The sequence below is a fragment of the Pyrus communis genome, chromosome 4, assembly GCF_963583255.1.
Source record: "Pyrus communis chromosome 4, drPyrComm1.1, whole genome shotgun sequence".
NCBI lineage: Eukaryota > Viridiplantae > Streptophyta > Magnoliopsida > Rosales > Rosaceae > Pyrus > Pyrus communis.
Window position 1 is genome coordinate 12,648,988 of NC_084806.1, and position 16,441 is coordinate 12,665,428.

At 40.3% G+C, this 16,441-nt stretch overlaps 3 protein-coding genes across 3 annotated transcripts; 1 reads left to right on the forward strand and 2 right to left on the reverse strand.

Annotated features, from left to right (window-relative positions):
- Positions 1–161: 161 nt before the first annotated feature.
- LOC137732711 (non-specific lipid transfer protein GPI-anchored 25-like) lies at positions 162–1,109 on the forward strand. The gene is made up of 3 exons (XM_068471998.1): positions 162–546; positions 703–768; positions 895–1,109. Exons 1-3 carry the CDS (start codon positions 162–164, stop codon positions 1,107–1,109), a joined length of 666 nt encoding a protein of 221 aa, XP_068328099.1.
- Positions 1,110–1,646: 537 nt separating this feature from the next.
- Positions 1,647–3,992, reverse strand: LOC137731720 (proteasome subunit beta type-2-B). The gene is made up of 3 exons (XM_068470911.1): positions 3,732–3,992; positions 3,488–3,611; positions 1,647–2,188 (listed from the first exon to the last, which is right to left on the reverse strand). Exons 1-3 carry the CDS (start codon positions 3,887–3,889, stop codon positions 1,856–1,858), a joined length of 615 nt encoding a protein of 204 aa, XP_068327012.1. The 5' UTR covers positions 3,890–3,992; the 3' UTR covers positions 1,647–1,855.
- Positions 3,993–6,315: 2,323 nt separating this feature from the next.
- Positions 6,316–9,867, reverse strand: LOC137732712 (vicilin Car i 2.0101). Its single transcript, XM_068471999.1, is given in 6 exon segments — positions 6,316–6,500; positions 7,006–7,336; positions 7,688–7,972; positions 8,110–8,223; positions 8,414–8,589; positions 9,339–9,867. Coding segments are annotated over 6 exon segments (1,620 nt in total).
- Positions 9,868–16,441: the final 6,574 nt, after the last annotated feature.

A 16,441-nucleotide genomic window follows, 5' to 3' on the forward strand; every position in this document is an offset into this window, starting at 1 on the left:
GCCGCCAAAAGGCTAAACTTGGGCGGTTATAGATCACGCTCTCTTCGTTATTAACTGCCTACTCACTCACTCAATCCCAATTCACACAAACCAGGAAAGGGCACTTCTGGAATTATCAGAATTCCTCTGTTTCCCGCCATTTCTCTCTCAAACTCTCAAGCATGATGACCACCACTACTGCTCCTCCTCCTCTCATGGCCATCCTCCTAGCCTTGACGCTTGTCATTCTCGGCTTGGAATCAGCAGAACCGCCGCCGTCTCCGCCACCTAGTTGCGCCGACGAGCTCGTGAGGTTCTCGCCGTGCCTGCCGTACGTGTCGTCTCCGCCAAACAACCTCTCCGACTCACCCCCACCCAAGTGTTGCGACGCATTCTCGCTGTCGATGGAGTCCGGCGGCGCGCTCTGCCTCTGCTACCTGGTCCAGGATCCTCCGATGCTGGGGTTTCCGGTGAACGGGAGTCGCGTTCTGTCTCTGTCTTCCACTTGCCCTCTCAGAGACATTTCCACAAACGCAAGTGCACAATCTTTGGAGTCTCTCTGCTCAGGTTGTTCAATTTTCTTGAACATTTTCTTCTGCCCAAATTAGGGTTCTATATATCGATTCAGAAATTACCAAACTTACTTTAATTCTTGACGCCATGATGTGAATTTTAAAGAAATTTTGGTTCTCAAATTCCAATTTTGTTGCGTAACTGCAACAGGATCACCAGAACTCCCTCCTCTCCGCAGCTCAACAATTTCAGTGATTTCAAGTCCTCCTCCTTCAGGTAGTTTTAGTCCCGCTCACCCCATGATTTTCTTGGAATTTTTTTTTTTTTTGGTCAAAGATGCAATGCAGAAACCTTTGATTTAGCAAGAACCCTAAAAATCCCATTTTTACTATTATTTTGCAGGTTTTGATTCTGTGGACAATGCTTCATCTCCTCTCATGAGCTTAGCACCAGAACCAGAATACAATTCAAGCATTCCGCGGGGAAACAGATCACCAACTCCGCCAAGCTCAGCGGTAGAACCAGCAAGGATTTCAGCTGCAATGAAGCAAGTGTACTTGAGCAACTCTTGGATTCTACCTGCCATTGTGAGCTTTCTTGTTCAGACATTCATCTGATGCTTCCTACATTCATTGAGACTTTACATGAAAACTTCAACGCCCTTTCGGCATTTCGTGTACTGACTTGATCAGGAAACTTGTGCAGTTACCCTGTCACATTGGCATTCATGAAAAATTGTACATTCACATATAAATTTTGAGATGACAACCTGTGTTAGTTGAGCAATGAAGTGTACTGAAATTCACCCACTCTCATTTAAGTTTCATCCGCACAACTTGTAAAATCAACTTTTGTCTTTCCCGCATAAACAACGAACAAATTGTAGTTCTACTTGAAATTGGCATCACAGATCCTGCTTGAATAGTTCTAGCTAGCCTCTAGGGATTCATAGTAAAGGGCGACCCCAAAGCCAAAAAACTCTGTGCTTGAGGGTCGGGAGAATGTCCATCATCCGTAGTCTTATCCTTACTTTGCAAAGAATTTGTTTTCACTAAGTAGTAAATAATTTGTAGCCAGACGGCCCGGAACTGGTCATTTTGTCAAAAGGAAAAGTAAATAAATGATAACAAATAACCAGTCATTACAAATGAAACTCACTTTTAAAAGACCATTTCTCCTTCCAAAATACAAGTATTCCAGCAGCATTCACATCACAAGTTCAAACAAGAAGAGAGCTACTGTGAGCATTTTCGATAGGTTCTGGAGAGGCATCAGATTCACTTACTAGAGCAAAGGAAAATTTAGCCAACAAAAGTTTAAAAGTATAATAAACACAAGTCAGGTGATGCTTTTAAATGATCAATCATGCAGCAGCAACACCGGCATCCCTGATGGACTCTCGCCATGCATATTCCCTTGCCCCGTCCTTGTCAACAATCTTGATCACAAAGTTTGGGGGAGCCACCACCAGCCTTGACCGGATCTCAATGATGCACTTGTCAACCAAGTCAATTGCTTCCTCCACGGACATGCCACTGTGGTAGTGCCTGTCCATCAGTGAGAGTGCGAAGTACGACCCATATCCAAAGGCTCCCTTCTCAACCTTGTGAAGAGTGGCAATGTAATCGATGTAGTAAAGGGATGCCCCAGCCTCCTTGTCAAAACCAGCCATCAAGATGTTCACCATGTATGGATTCTGCAAAATCAAATTTTTAAAAACCAGAAAAGAAAGAAAATATCAACTATCAACTATTTAACTCTATCTACTAATACAATCTCATCCCAGCATCTATCACTCATTCATAACAACTGAATTCTCTCTGAAGGTAAAGTCAAAAACATCCCTCTAAGGATAAACTTAGCCGTTTTCTTCTTGATGAACAACAAAATAAATTAATTGTACATGAAAATTCCAAGTGGACTTTGAACCGGACAAAGAAAATGGATAACTATGAATTGTTACAATTCACAAAATCAATAAAGCAAAGGTTTGCGACTCAATAAGGAAAATCAAAGCACGATGTAATCACCCTTGAGATTTTAAGCACAACCCCCCTTATTTATGAGGTTAGAGCCATGTCACTTTCAACCATACCCATGAGAATTGAACTGGTAGCGCCTATAACACCGGTAAAGCCTGCTTGAGGAACACAAGTTGACTACATAACTTTAGGAATATTACGTAAGCATATTCACTTTTTCCTGAATAATACTTTCGCCTAGGAACAGCCTAAAAAAAAATAAGAAGCATACATAATTACTTGTAACTTCCAGATTTGCCCTTAACATTCCAAGCGTTTGATGAAAAGGTATGAACATCCATGAGATAATGTTCTAGAATGTAGATGCAATATTGTTTGAACTCATACGTAAGCAGTAATTCAAAAGGAGGTTTAATGTATAAAACATATGGGAAGAAGGATTGGTAGGATATTCTGCAGACTACTAGGGTTGGACTTGAAGGCAAGAAGTCACTAGAATTTTAGTATTGATTTTGGAATTTTAGTATTTTTTAGTATGCCTAATTAGATTCATAACTCTTGTCAACCCAGATTGTATCGTCATATAACTAGCATCTACAGAACCTACATGCATCACTACCAGATTATTTAACACACAAATTTTCAGTCTCTGATCACTTAACTTGGCAATATAACTTTAACTCGGTAAATTACCTCTTATGTGACTGTCAATTAAAGCATACCATTGTGAGATTTACTCAAGTTATACCTAAACCCCAATCAAACCAAAACAATGTGCACAAAATAAAACATCTACCCTATTCACATATTTAATCTTTTTTCGGCTTGAACCCGCATCACGTAGTTAATTTCCACATTGTTTCATTCTAACTAAACCCCAATTACCATAACTCAACAAAAACCCTAAACTTGCAGGAGGGGAAAACCCCTAAAAAAAAAAAATATAAGATCTCCAATCAACCAAACCATATACCCCAAAAGTTTATTTAACGTATCCAAGAAAAAGCCCATACCTTTCGCAAGGCAGTGGCGAGCTCACCGCGGGTGAAATTGGCAGCAGCAGCGGTGGTCAACGGAATCCCATTCCGGAACTGGTACAATGCCACGTTCTTCTGTATGTATTCCGTGAACTGAACCCTAATTTCCCCAAAATATTAAAAAAAAAAAAATCTCAATCAGGATTCAGATTCCAGAACACGATAATCGACAATCAAACCGAAACCCAGAAACGAAAATTAAAAAGAAAATACTTTGAACCTGTCGCCGGGCTCGCCGCTAGCAGCGACGAGCTTGTGGGAATCGAGCACCATGATCTTGTCTTCGTTGGACTTGTGGACCAGTATGCTGTGCACGGCTGAAGTGTCCGCTGCCACGACAGCGAAGCCATCGCCTACCAAACCGAAGATGGACTCCATTGCTTGTTGATCTGCTGGCTTGTCGAGTTTCGATCTCTCTCTCTCTCTGGGTTTTCTGATTTCTTTGGAGCTGGGGTACACTGTATTCTGCTTTTGGGTTAAAAAATTTGGAGGTAATAGCAGTGGAGGCAACTTGAGGAACAAGTTCACTCATTCAGAGGCCGTTATTGGGCCGGGCTCAAGTTTTAATCTATGTGTCCAAATCCGCTTATATGGCCCGGTATGCGGGCTAGCAAGGTTAGGAGTGTTAATTATTTTCCTACGTTCATTTTACGTCATCTCTAATGAAGGTTAAGAGCTAAATGGCTCAAAAAATCAAACCCTCCGACTCTCTCCCTCTCTCTCTCTCTTTCTCAATTCTCTTAGTTTCCCCACTATTCCACAAAACCAAAACTATGTCTCTGTTGCTTCCTATCTCTTTCACCTCTTTCAAGCAAAACACCACACAATCACCCCCTCTGATCTCTCTCTCTCTCTCTCTCTCTCTCTCTCTCTCTCTCTCTCTATATATATATATATATATTAAGGGAATTGTTATTAGCACTCAAAAAATCTCATTTTATACTCCAAACTTTCTATATTAGGAAAGAAAAATACACTTGTGAGGAGTGTAGAATGAGATTTTTGAAGTACGAATAACATTTCCCATATATATATATATATATATATATATATATATATATATGTTTATGCATACACAGTTGCTATTGCAGCTGCTGTTGTATTGTATCTTATTCATTAGAAGAAATAGATAGGGAGAGCACCTACACATAGATTAGATATGAAACATGTAGACCTATGAATACAAATCATGTGATTTTACTGGATCGATAGTTCTTACTGATAGTGTAATATGAGAGAACTATATATGATAGCAGAACACTTTATAAGGTCGACTAATTACGATCAATATGCTTAATGATGATCCATTGATAAGACAAATTATGTTGTCTCATTCATCTATAATCATGTTTATTACCTATAAACTTATAACAAAAAAGTACACAATTTCCTGAGGTGAATAGAAAAAGGGCCAGAAGCAAGTAAAAGAAAGCACAGAACTTGCCCGTTTCTAAATGCTTGGCGACGGCACAGCAACTAGAAAGAGGATGCAACTAGAAAGAGGATTGGAAGAAGAACGAAGGAAGTGCATTTCAATTACATTGGTGCTACTTTGGTGTGTTTGTATAAGTAAAACACCAATGATAAGATCTGCCCTATATTAATGTAAAGTAAGCAATTTTAAACACTAATTGATGAAGATATATATTGTCTGATTCGCCCATCAACTAGAATTTATCTAGCATGCTACCAACACTCTATTTTCAAATGACTTTTTAGCCAAAATGGTCCATAAGATTAGAATAACTCCTCACTTTAGTCCTAAGATTTAAAATTGATAGAAGTGGTCCATGAGTTTGTCTACCATCAATCATTTTTGTCATTCCATGAAAAATCTCTATTAAATAAGGATCAAAATGACAAAAATACTCTCAATTTCTCACAAATCATTTTACCCTATTATTTATTAAATTGAGAGTATTTTTGTCATTTTAATTCTTATTTAATAGAATTTTTCACGGAAATACCAAAATGTTGGTGATGGAATCTCAAGGCCACTTCTATTAATTTCAAATCTAATGAACCAAAGTTAGGATTTATGCAAATCTCATGGATCAATTTTGCTAAAAAACCTTTTCAAATTTAAATTTTTTCACCCTCTATTTCCCAAACTGCCCTTAAACCTCGGAGTAGCTATAAACCAATTTTACAAGGAGCACCCCTGATGGCTCTCCAATCCAACATCCCACGTTATATTTCATTAAGAAAAGAGGCCAATACAAGGTTTAATACAAACGAAGAACATGACCCATAGAAAGATACTTGCAAACAAAAATCTGAAACTACATAACATGATAATTCGAGATTTCGCAAAAAACTGAGAGACCAAGAATAATTAACATGGCCAAGTACTACAACATCCACCTCGTATTAATCTTTGATGAAAGAATTAGCTTCCATCCGGATCCACTTTTTGAGGATCCATTCATCATGTATCGTGCTGTCAGAAATTATTTGATTTTTTTTTATTTAAAATTAAACACAAATAGTATCTGACGAAAACTGACCGGACGATGTACAATGAACAGTTAAGATGTGGGAATCTCTATGATCCCCACAAAGTGGATCCAAGGATCCTCTTCCTTTGATGAAAACCAACACTACAGAACATGAGCCGTCACTCTTATTTTTATGGTAGTTTATGAGCTAGTCACATTTATTTATTTAGCATTTTTTATTTTTTTTAAATAAGAGGCTCACACTTCACTACATGAGCCTAGCTAATTGAAAACCCTAGCTCAGCATACTGGTACTGGTGCTCTACATACATTTGGATTGCGTCAAAGTGGATACTATAATTACTATCACTGCTTAGTCTTGAATTGAAGCCAGTCAGGTGAGGAGTGGTTTCTTCCTTCTTCGCTCTTCTGGGCTGACAGTGGCACGAAATAAGATTGCTTCTAATTGCTCAATAACTGTTCCATCTCTTTCCCAAATGTCAGCTGCTTGGCCTCACTCTCCATCATTTTCATTATGTTGTCCTCTTGGCCTGCATGTTTAACGTACAAGCAGAGTACATACATGGGACTTTTTGAAAAGTTAACCCTTTCTTTAGAACATTGTATAAGGCCTTGTTTAATTTGGTGGCATATCGGATTGGACCAAATAAACCACTAAATTCAATATATGTTGATTCAAAATGCAGCTATCAACTTTTCGAACCTTGTTCAAGTTGAAAGTAGAAAATGAATTAAATAGGTCGGAACCTTGGACAAGATTGAAATTAAGTTGACGACCATTTATCGTTCAACATGCATTGAATCTAGTAAAATACTACCAGCCAAACGAGGCCTAAAGACTTGTAGCCACTTTTTTCCAAGATTTAGGTATATAATCACTCGAAGCATCCATGTCTCGGGGGTGCTCGAAAACCCCGGTTAAAATTCCAACAGTTGAAAAAATGGGCCCAAAGTGTATAAGATTTAAAAACTTTGGCTACTTTTCAAAAAGCATTATACACACACCCAAGTAATGCTGTGTATCGACTCATTTACCTGCAAGGAAGTTCCTAATGTTGTTTGGGGCATTGATTCCGAATCCCACAATTCTCAGATTCTGATTTTGGTTGTTGCTTTCATCATTGTTTCGGGAAACAAAAACAACAGGACGACCTGCTGGAACCACAAAGACATCACCGAGTGATAGTTTTCCACTCACCTTGGTGTACATTCCACTCTGTTCACCCTGGTCTTCTTGGTACTCAATCTCTTCTTCACTCCCTGGGAGTGTGAACTGTGGGGATGCCATTTCAAACCATCCCGTTCCACTTACCACCATCATCAAATATGTTGCTTTGGAATTGTAGTGTGGCACCATCATAGTTTCCTGCAAAAATAATTCATAGAATTTTAATTTCACTACTGCTATTTATACGCACAAACTTGACACATTGTTGACACACTTTTCCTTAGTGTATCTCATATGTCCTCAAGGATAACCAACGAGGACAAATACACAAAATTCCCTGATAAGATCTGTAAACTGTTCTAACAAAAATTAGAAGTGGTAATTTGGGCACTAAATTTGGACACACTATAATTTAGGTACCGAGTTGAGACACTGGTCCAAGGTACCGAAAAATATTTTCAATAAAAACTCTAAATTAATGATGATATCATATGCGTATATAAATTTCAATTTCTTGTGGGATTTTTTTTTTTTTAAATTTTGCTTTACCGAATTGATCTCAACGATAACGACTGAGACATTCACGTCTAGAAGCTGGTTGAACTCCTGAGGGGAAGCCTCATAGAACTTGCCATAGTTATTGGAATGCAAAGGCTTCTGGCTTTGCAGGTTGAATTTTAAATCAGTGTCCTCAGATGACCACCAAGGGACTAGTTTGCGCCACCATGATGGATCTTGTTTACTCAATGCCTTGAGTTGCTCTTTTGAGGCTTTTATGATCATTCCCTCCGGCCTCTGCTGTCCTAAGGCCTTCTCTAGCTGCTCTCTTGGAGTCTAATCATAATCAAACGTTTATATATTAATTGAACCTAACAAATTAGTATGAATCAAATTTCAAATTCAAATAAAAAGGAAATTAGAAAACCAGAAAACGGTCATGATCACTGTGAGAATTGATCATTCTATATTACATTAAAGGCCGCTTCAAGAATGTCATTGCTGAAAACGCTGTAGTATGACTCGACATCATCCAAAATGCTATAGTCTTCTCGATCGCGAATTTTATAACCACCAGGGAAGAATTCCTGCCGACAATATACACAGCAGTTACTGTTACAAATTTTTTCTTCCTAAACGAGAATAGAACAAAATTTAAATTTAAATTTCTGTGTAAAAACTTTAAATTTGATTTGGTTTTCTAACTAGCTAGCTTAGAAATTCAAAAAAGGAGGGGGAAAAAAACAAAACGAAGGGATGTGCATGATTTGATATTACCTCAAATAGGTCAGGTATGTTGACTGGCCGAATGAGCTGTAAGAGGCTAAGATGTTCACTACTATGATCGTTAATTAAGTAGGTGGTAGCCCCACCTGGAACTCTAATCACATCTCCTTCTTCAATCTTGAAGGACTCTTTCTTGTTCTTCACCACAAAAGTGAGAGTACCCTTTCCTAAATGCGATTCCAAAACAATTAAACAAAACAAAAGCCAGACGTATACTTGATAAATTTATTACAGCGAATGATATATCAATGTGGTATATATCATCTCCCTACCATTACTCGTGGATTATTAATCCATATATTTGGGCGGACCACATGTTTAATATTTTATGAGTTCATGCGTAATATTTTATCTTCATATTGAAACCTATTCAAGTTAATCCAAAATAGTTGAACAATGCTTCCTCATTCGTAGGCCTTCTGCAGTGGTTTTGGTGAATTTGACATTTATATATAAATCAGACACTGTGAACTTGACACATATATTTGAGTTTTAAATATTCCGTTTACGGTTTCTTTACTTTATTTTATGAGTAGTTACATCTTTCTCTCTCTTATCTTTTGTTGTATAGGCATCATATTTATTATGAGTTGAATATATTGAACTAAAAAATAATAGTAGCTTTATAGCATTCAGAATGTTCAGCTCACTGTTAGGATTTTGATTCATAGATTATTTCTTTGACTTAATGCTAGCGATACCACTTATTTAGACTACATTGGTATACCAAGTGATTGTGGCAAATATATTAATTGACATGAACAAATCACTTACCACATCAAATAATACACTAATACGATAAAAAATGTGACCTCTCTTGTCATTGCGTATTAATATCGAGCAAATGCCAAAACAATATTATGTCGCATTATACCACAATAATTGTGTAGATCATACGATATATAGAAGAACTCACCGGCGGAAACAACAAAGGCTGATTCAGCATCAATGTGGTAAGGGAGAACAAAAGTTCCAGGCGCAGTCAGAAACAAGGCCAAGCGGTAGTTTTTAATTCTGCCGCGAAGGAATGGAGAGAGCCTGGTAAGGCTGTTAAGGACAACATAGCCACCTTCTTCAGCCCCAAACCGATTCAATAACGTAGATTTAGGGAAGTAGTAAGGGTTGGGATTACTAGTCGGCTTCTCATCCTGATCTTCTCCGCCTTGTTCCTTTTGGGATTGTTTCTCTAATTGCTCGTCTAATCGCTCTCGACACGCCGCTTCACACTCTTCAGTATCCTCACTGGTTTGGCAACTTTGCCAGCAATAAAAGTATTCCGTTCGAGGATCTTCTTCCTGACGGGATTTTAGCGAGTTACGGAAAATGCCTCTGCAAATTGACTGCTGGCATTCCTGATCATGATCATTGACTGAGGAGGAGGCTAGGAAAAGAGTTGAAATTAGGAGCAAGAACAAAGGGAACTGCCTAGCTCTGAGGATCGACATGGTAGCTACTTGCTCTAGCACACATGCTCTAGCTACTTGCTCTAGCACATAAGGTGGCATGCATATTCGTACATTTGGCTATGCACATTACATGCAAGGCGACTAGTGTCCTAACTATCTGACGAAAGTGATTGGCGTGTGACACCTCTTGATCCTCACGTGAGAGAGTAGATGAACTTACGGTAGTATTTAATTTGTAGAGGGCCGTTGGCATACAAGAGCAGCTCCAGTGTGTGAAGGCCCCTTAATGAACAATAATTGTCTTTAATAAACATTAATTACCTTTTGTATCTCTATCCCTAACTAAATAATTTTATTTGTAATTTCAAATAAGATTTTTAATCGTTTTCGTTGTGCTACATGTCATTATCCGAAAAGATAATTTTTGGTGACAGATTTCGATAAGATTTTTATCCAGTGCCGTCGTGCCACGTGTCGTTATCTTTTCAGAATCGTTAAGGATAGATTTCTGATAAGATTTTTAACCAATCACGTCGTGCCACGTGTCACGATCTGTTTACAATATTTAAGGATAGATTTCAATCAGATTTTTAATGAATGATGGCATGCCACGTGGCATTATCTACAACCTAATCCTTTCTTTTTCCTCCATTTAACACCATCCATCCTAAGAAATCACACACCAAAATCAAAATCTCTATTATTATTCATAGTTTCTGCTTCCTTCTTACAATCTCTTCTTCAAGGATGTTGTGGGAAATCGATGAGCAAGAGAAAGAATTGTTTAAGCAAGGGGAAGAAATGTTCAATCTCCAGGTGGGGGAAAATGAGATGGAAGAGGAAGAGGATGAGAAGCGTAAAGGGATAGATGATGAAGCAAGAAGCCAAAGAGCCTCACATCCCGGCCCGGGGAGGACCACTTTCCGGGCCTGCTCTAAGACCGTAGCACGATATTGTCCGCTTTGGGCCCCAACCACGCCCTCACGGTTTTGTTTTTGGGAACTCACGAGCAACTTCCTAGTGGGTCACTCATCATGGGATTGCTCTAGCCCCTTTCTCGCTTAACTTCGGAGTTCCTACGAAATCCGAAGTTAGTGAGCTCCCAAAAAGCCTCGTGCTAGGTAAGGATGGGAATATACATATAAGGATCACTCCCCTAGGTGATGTGGGATGTCACAATCCACCTCCCTTAGGGGCCCGACGTCCTCGTCGGCACACTCGCGACCAGGGTTAGGCTCTGATACCAAATTGTCACATCCCGGTCCAGGGGGGACCACTTCCTGGGCCCGCTCCACCACCGTAGCACGATATTGTCCGCTTTGGGTCTCGACCACGCCCTCATGGTTTTGTTTTTGGGAACTCACGAGTAACTTCCCACTGGTTCACCCATCATGGGATTGCCCTAGCCCCCTTCTCGCTTAACTTCGGAGTACCTACGGAACCCGAAGCCAGTGAGCTCCCAAAAGGCCTTGTGCTAGGTAGGGATGGAAATATACATATAAGGATCACTCCCTTGGGCAATGTGGGATGTCACAATTATTTTGTCCGTAACAATGCATTCCCTGATATGTACTTTAGACGTCATTTTAGAATGGAACAACATTTGTTCAACAAAATCATGATTGCTGTTTGCAACCATGATTCTTACTTTGTGCAAAACAATGATGCTTTTGGTGTTATGGATCTCCTTCTAGTGCAAAAAATTATTGTTGCCTTGCGGATGCTTGGATATGGAGCATCTGCAGACCAAGTGGATGAGATAGCGAGGATGGAGAAATCAACCATTCTTGAGTCCCTGATGAGGTTTTTCTCCGCAATCGAATATATCTACACCATATAGTACCTTTGAAGACCTACTGAGATGGACTTGCAAAGGCTTCTGAAGAAGGGTGAGATGCGAGGTTTTCCTAGGATGATTAGAAGCATCGACTATATGCACTGGACCTGGAAAAATTGTCCAAGTGCATGGCAAGGAGCTCATGGGGACAGAAAAGGAGCAAAAAGTATCATTTTGAAGGCATGGCATCATTTGATACATGGATTTGGCACGCTTTTTTTCGGTGTTTCGGGAGCTCAAAATGACCTCAATGTCCTTACCCAATCCCCAGTGTTCAATGATGTCTTGGAAGGAAAAGCACCAAGAGTCACGTATTGGGTCAACGAACATAAGTACCACAGGCCATACTACCTAGCAGACGGCATTTACCCAAGGTGGACATCGTTTGTCAAAACAGTGCCATGTTCGCGAAGTGCAAAGGAAAAACACTTTGCAAGCTGTTAATAGGGGTGTAGGGAAGATGTGGAGCGCTGTTTTGGTATCCTCCAAACTCGTTGGGTGATTGTTAGAGGTGCTGCTAGAATGGTTGATTTAGAGTCGCTTCGATCCATTATGATGACGTGCATCATTCTTCACAACATGATTGTGGAAGATTAGTATGATTATGATGCTGTTAATGAATATGAGCCAGACACGATGAACAATTCCAGAACACAAATATATTGTGCTCATGATGCCACCGAAGAACCCGTGCAACACAAGCCATTACAAAAGGATGGATGTTACAATGAAAGGCTCAGTCAACGATAAACTTCACTTCAGGACTCATAAATTCACAATAGCTGGCAAATTGACTTAATAGAGCACCAGTGGGAATTGAAACAAGCTCAAGAAACTTAAGTTCATTTAGTGTGTTTGTATTTATTTGATGTGTTTATTTAATTTTATTTGGTGTCTTTTTTAAGTTCATTTCGTAAGTTTTTTTTATTTGGTGTGTTTGTAATTTTATTTGGTATGTTTATGTAATTTTATTTAGTGTGTTTATATCCTTTGAATAAAGATTCTCTTAGTTTAAATAAAGTACTAAATTCAATAAATTGGAAACAACATAAAGTACTGTATTCAATAAATAAGAAATTACAACCCAAAGTGATTGAAAAACTATGGGCTCCGATTAAAAACAAATTCCCTAGTCCTTTGTGAATGGAAAATCATCACCTAACCAATTTGTGGTGCTACTGCCATCTTCTCTTGTGGTGCTAGAACCATCTCCTCTTGCTCTCGCTTCTCTTGCACGCCTTCTTCTCATGATGTCCTCTTTCTCCGAATTCCAAAAATATTTAGAATTCAGAGACATCGCCTCTACAGGCTCTTTCATAATGTCACGATCTTGTTGAGCCCTTCTTTCTTCTTTAAGCTCTTCCCTTTCTTGCCTAAGTAGCTCTTTTTCTCTCTCATTAGCTTGAAATAATCTCTCAGCAGCTGCAGCTTTTGCCTCATCTCTAGCCTTATTAGCCTCAAATTTAGCCATTTCCCACGCATAAGTCAATTCACCTTGCCAAGCAAGTTCTTCCATATATTTTTCATAATCATTCTTGGAAGCACTCCCTTTTTCTCTTTGAAGCCTTCTTACCTTGAGGCCTAATTGGATAATGGGTTGACCTCAACCCTTGTTCAGGGGTCGCTTCCGGCACTTCTTCTGTGTCGCTTTTATGAACATGCGAGTCATGATCGGGCGTAAAGTGTAGAGGGGTTTTGTCCATGACAACTTCTGGACTAACAGGCACAACTCTGAATTTTGGACAATCTTTAACAATATTCCAATATCCCCACCGGGTGAATGATTCATTTTTGTTTTTGCCATTATACCAAGCTTGTGCTTGAAGTGTCTACACAATGCGGGAAAAGAAATAATTATAATCAATGTAGCTAATGTAAATTTGGGTATAGTACAAACAAATAAATAATATATTGTTACCTGATCTGCGAAATTTTCCCCACTTCGAATATTACTACTAGCTTGTGCCAAGGCATTTCTCCAATGAGTAAATGATTGGCTGAGTATTCTCCAACGATTGGACATCGATTATTTCGTTCTTTTCCCATCAATTTTCTCAAGAAAAAGGGTATGAATAAGACTTCATGTTTCTCACTAAAGTTCCGGATTGAACGTGGCGGCAGGGTGTGGAACCAGTCTTGCGCCTTACCTTGAAGCATCGTGGCAAAGATCTTGCACAAAGGCCTATCTGGATCTTCATCTCCCTTGAATAAGGTGAAATATGGCGGGCTGAACTTCAGCGAAGGCTCTGTCTGCTCGATCTCGTCTGTAAAGGGTGACCTGCACAGGTTGGCCACGTCTCTACAAAGGGCATCATCAGTAGTGTTAATGCACTAGAATCCACACAGCTACTCTGCTACAAGCCTTTATACTTCCTCCTGGATTTGCGCCTGGTGGGGTAACGGAACCTCCAACTGCCCCTGGTGTTGACATGTTGGTCCCTGTTGCTCTTCATCTCGTCCTGCTCATCTGTGCCACGGTTGCAGTTTATACGGTTTGCCCTGTGCTACTTGTCGCCGCTCTGGGCAAAGCTGCCAGTGGAACTTGAGCTGGACTACTCATGTACTCTTCTCTGGGCATCATGCAGCTACCTACTCCGTTGCCTTATAGGAGGATCTCCTTATGGGCCTAACCTCATGTGGACACTTCGCCTGGAATGTCCTGAGTGCTCGTCGAAGTGTGGACCGAACCTCGAATGCACACTAACTCGTGAGCCGAGTTGGGAATGAACGTTTCTCTATGCATTTAGACATGAAAAAAACGTTTCCCCGAGGGCGTAAATGAAAATGCACACTACCCGAACACACAGTTTGTGGTGGGCTAAGCGACTCATCGCCGAGTCATCGCTGAAATGAGTCATGTTCTTCCACCCTTGTTCTGCTTTAAGACACCTCGTCTGGGGCACGCTGCATCTCGATGCGCTTGAGGAGTTGGTTCACCAAGGTGGTCTGCTGCGCGAGGGCATTCGTCAAATTAGCGACCTGCTAGGGCAGGTGGTGCTCGCCATTTGGATTGGAAGAGTTTGGATAATGGACGTTTCCATGCATGGTGGAAGTATAGTGGACTGCAGGTACAAAACTTGAACCCAAAGCAGGCGTTTCTACAGAAAAGTAGGGTGTAAGTAACCCTAAATTGATCGCGGGACCTGTGGTCGGAATCTGGATCGCTGGAGCTGGCCTCGGAATAGATTGGGCCGCGGGCTGGGTCATCGAAGTGACTCATGGGGCAAGTTAGGCCAGCTCCTGCTCGCCCTGGGCCTGTATGACCGTAGGCCCTCCTGGGCCTGGCTAACACATCTTGGCCTGTTGGCTGGATAGCTTAGGCCCGTTGAGCTGTTTGGCTGGCAGCAGTTGCCGCGTTCTGGGCTCGGGTTTAGGCCTGCTGTTGGAATGGGCTGGGCCTCTTGCTGTGGCAGCTGCCAAGTTTTGGGCCTCTTGCCCATAGGCTTGGAAATGGACCTGGACCTCATGTCTAGGGTTTTGGTAGGGTGCGGTGTTATAAGGGCAGCGACGGTGGCAATGGTGTTGTTGCCTGGTGGCCTTGCCGTGGTTGCTGGGCCATGGTGGTAGTGGTAGTAGCCCGGCTCCTCGGTGGTGGGGCTCCTCCTGCCGTCACGTTGAGTCTTAAGGATCTCTGTCATGGGGCTATGTCTTCGCCTCCACTCTCCAGTCGAAATCCTTGCACGTACGGGGTTCCGTTCATCATAGTTTCTGAATTTCTCACCATTGTATCCTTTTCTCCAGGGATTGATCAAGAAACTTTTCTAGGAAAAATTAATTGATACGATGTGTGAGAAATTCAAGGTAATAGAAAATTCAAGAAACAAATGTGAGAGGCTTCTTCGAGTGTTTTGAATCAACTCTCAATGAAAGCACCAATTTGTCGATACAAATTTCCACCGTCTTCAGTATTAACGAAAATGCACATGCAAAACAATCAACACTATTAATCAAAGACCTAAGCCTTACGCGCCCACGAGGTGGGGGGGGTTAGGTTAACGGATCTCCAATGCCTAAGTTAGTTTATCTGAGAGAGTAAAGTGTTTAGGGCTTTTTTAGGGTTGCAAAAGCTCTGAAAAATTGGTAGAATATGGGGTATTTATGGTGCTAGGGCCAGCCATATAGTGTTTAATGAAGAGATATTCTCTAAATATTCTCAAGATATTTAATAGGAAATAATATCATGAAATAATGGGGTAATTATTCGTAACTGATTTAAATTAGGATTACTTACTTGATTGAAGTCAATCTTCAATTAGGAATGTATTAAAGATAGGATTTGGGGTAATTAATACTTATCTTTAATTCCTTGCCAAGGGCAGGTGAGCTACGTGGGCAGTTGTGCTCTGCTGAGCCCTCCAGGGATGTGAGCTGTGCATGAGAGCATCTGAGAATCTGCCCATTTATTGAGGGCAATCTTGTCATGCTTGAATAAAAGTCCACGTGTCACCTCTACACTACTACAAAATTATCTATAACTGGCGGTCCAAAAACTGAAAAAAAAACGTATATTACTATCGGATTTTAAGCAAAATCCGATAGAAAATGGATGCAGTGGCGGATATAATAAGCGACAGAATTGCCAACGTTAGGAAATGAATTTTCCGACAGAAAATACTCTAAAATCGACAGAAATTGTGTCGGATACAACCAACATAAAATATGTTAATAATGAATAAATAAGAGAATTTCTGTCAGCTAAAACCAACAGAAAATACTAAAATAGACAGAACTTCTGTCAGCATTTCTATCGGATATAACAGACAGACAATTTATTAA

Bases quoted from the DNA above. Each gene is read 5' to 3' on its own strand.
- LOC137732711 (XM_068471998.1), top strand. From the start codon at position 162: ATGATGACCACCACTACTGCTCCTCCTCCTCTCATGGCCATCCTCCTA. The intron at 547-702 runs GTTGTTCAATTT...TAACTGCAACAG, and splicing joins TTTGGAGTCTCTCTGCTCAG to GATCACCAGAACTCCCTCCT. The intron at 769-894 runs GTAGTTTTAGTC...ATTATTTTGCAG, and splicing joins TTCAAGTCCTCCTCCTTCAG to GTTTTGATTCTGTGGACAAT.
- LOC137731720 (XM_068470911.1), bottom strand. From the start codon at position 3,889: ATGGAGTCCATCTTCGGTTTGGTAGGCGATGGCTTCGCTGTCGTGGCA. The intron at 3,612-3,731 runs GTTCAAAGTATT...TGGGGAAATTAG, and splicing joins AGCGGCGAGCCCGGCGACAG to GGTTCAGTTCACGGAATACA. The intron at 2,189-3,487 runs GTATGGGCTTTT...TTGATTTTGCAG, and splicing joins TCGCCACTGCCTTGCGAAAG to AATCCATACATGGTGAACAT.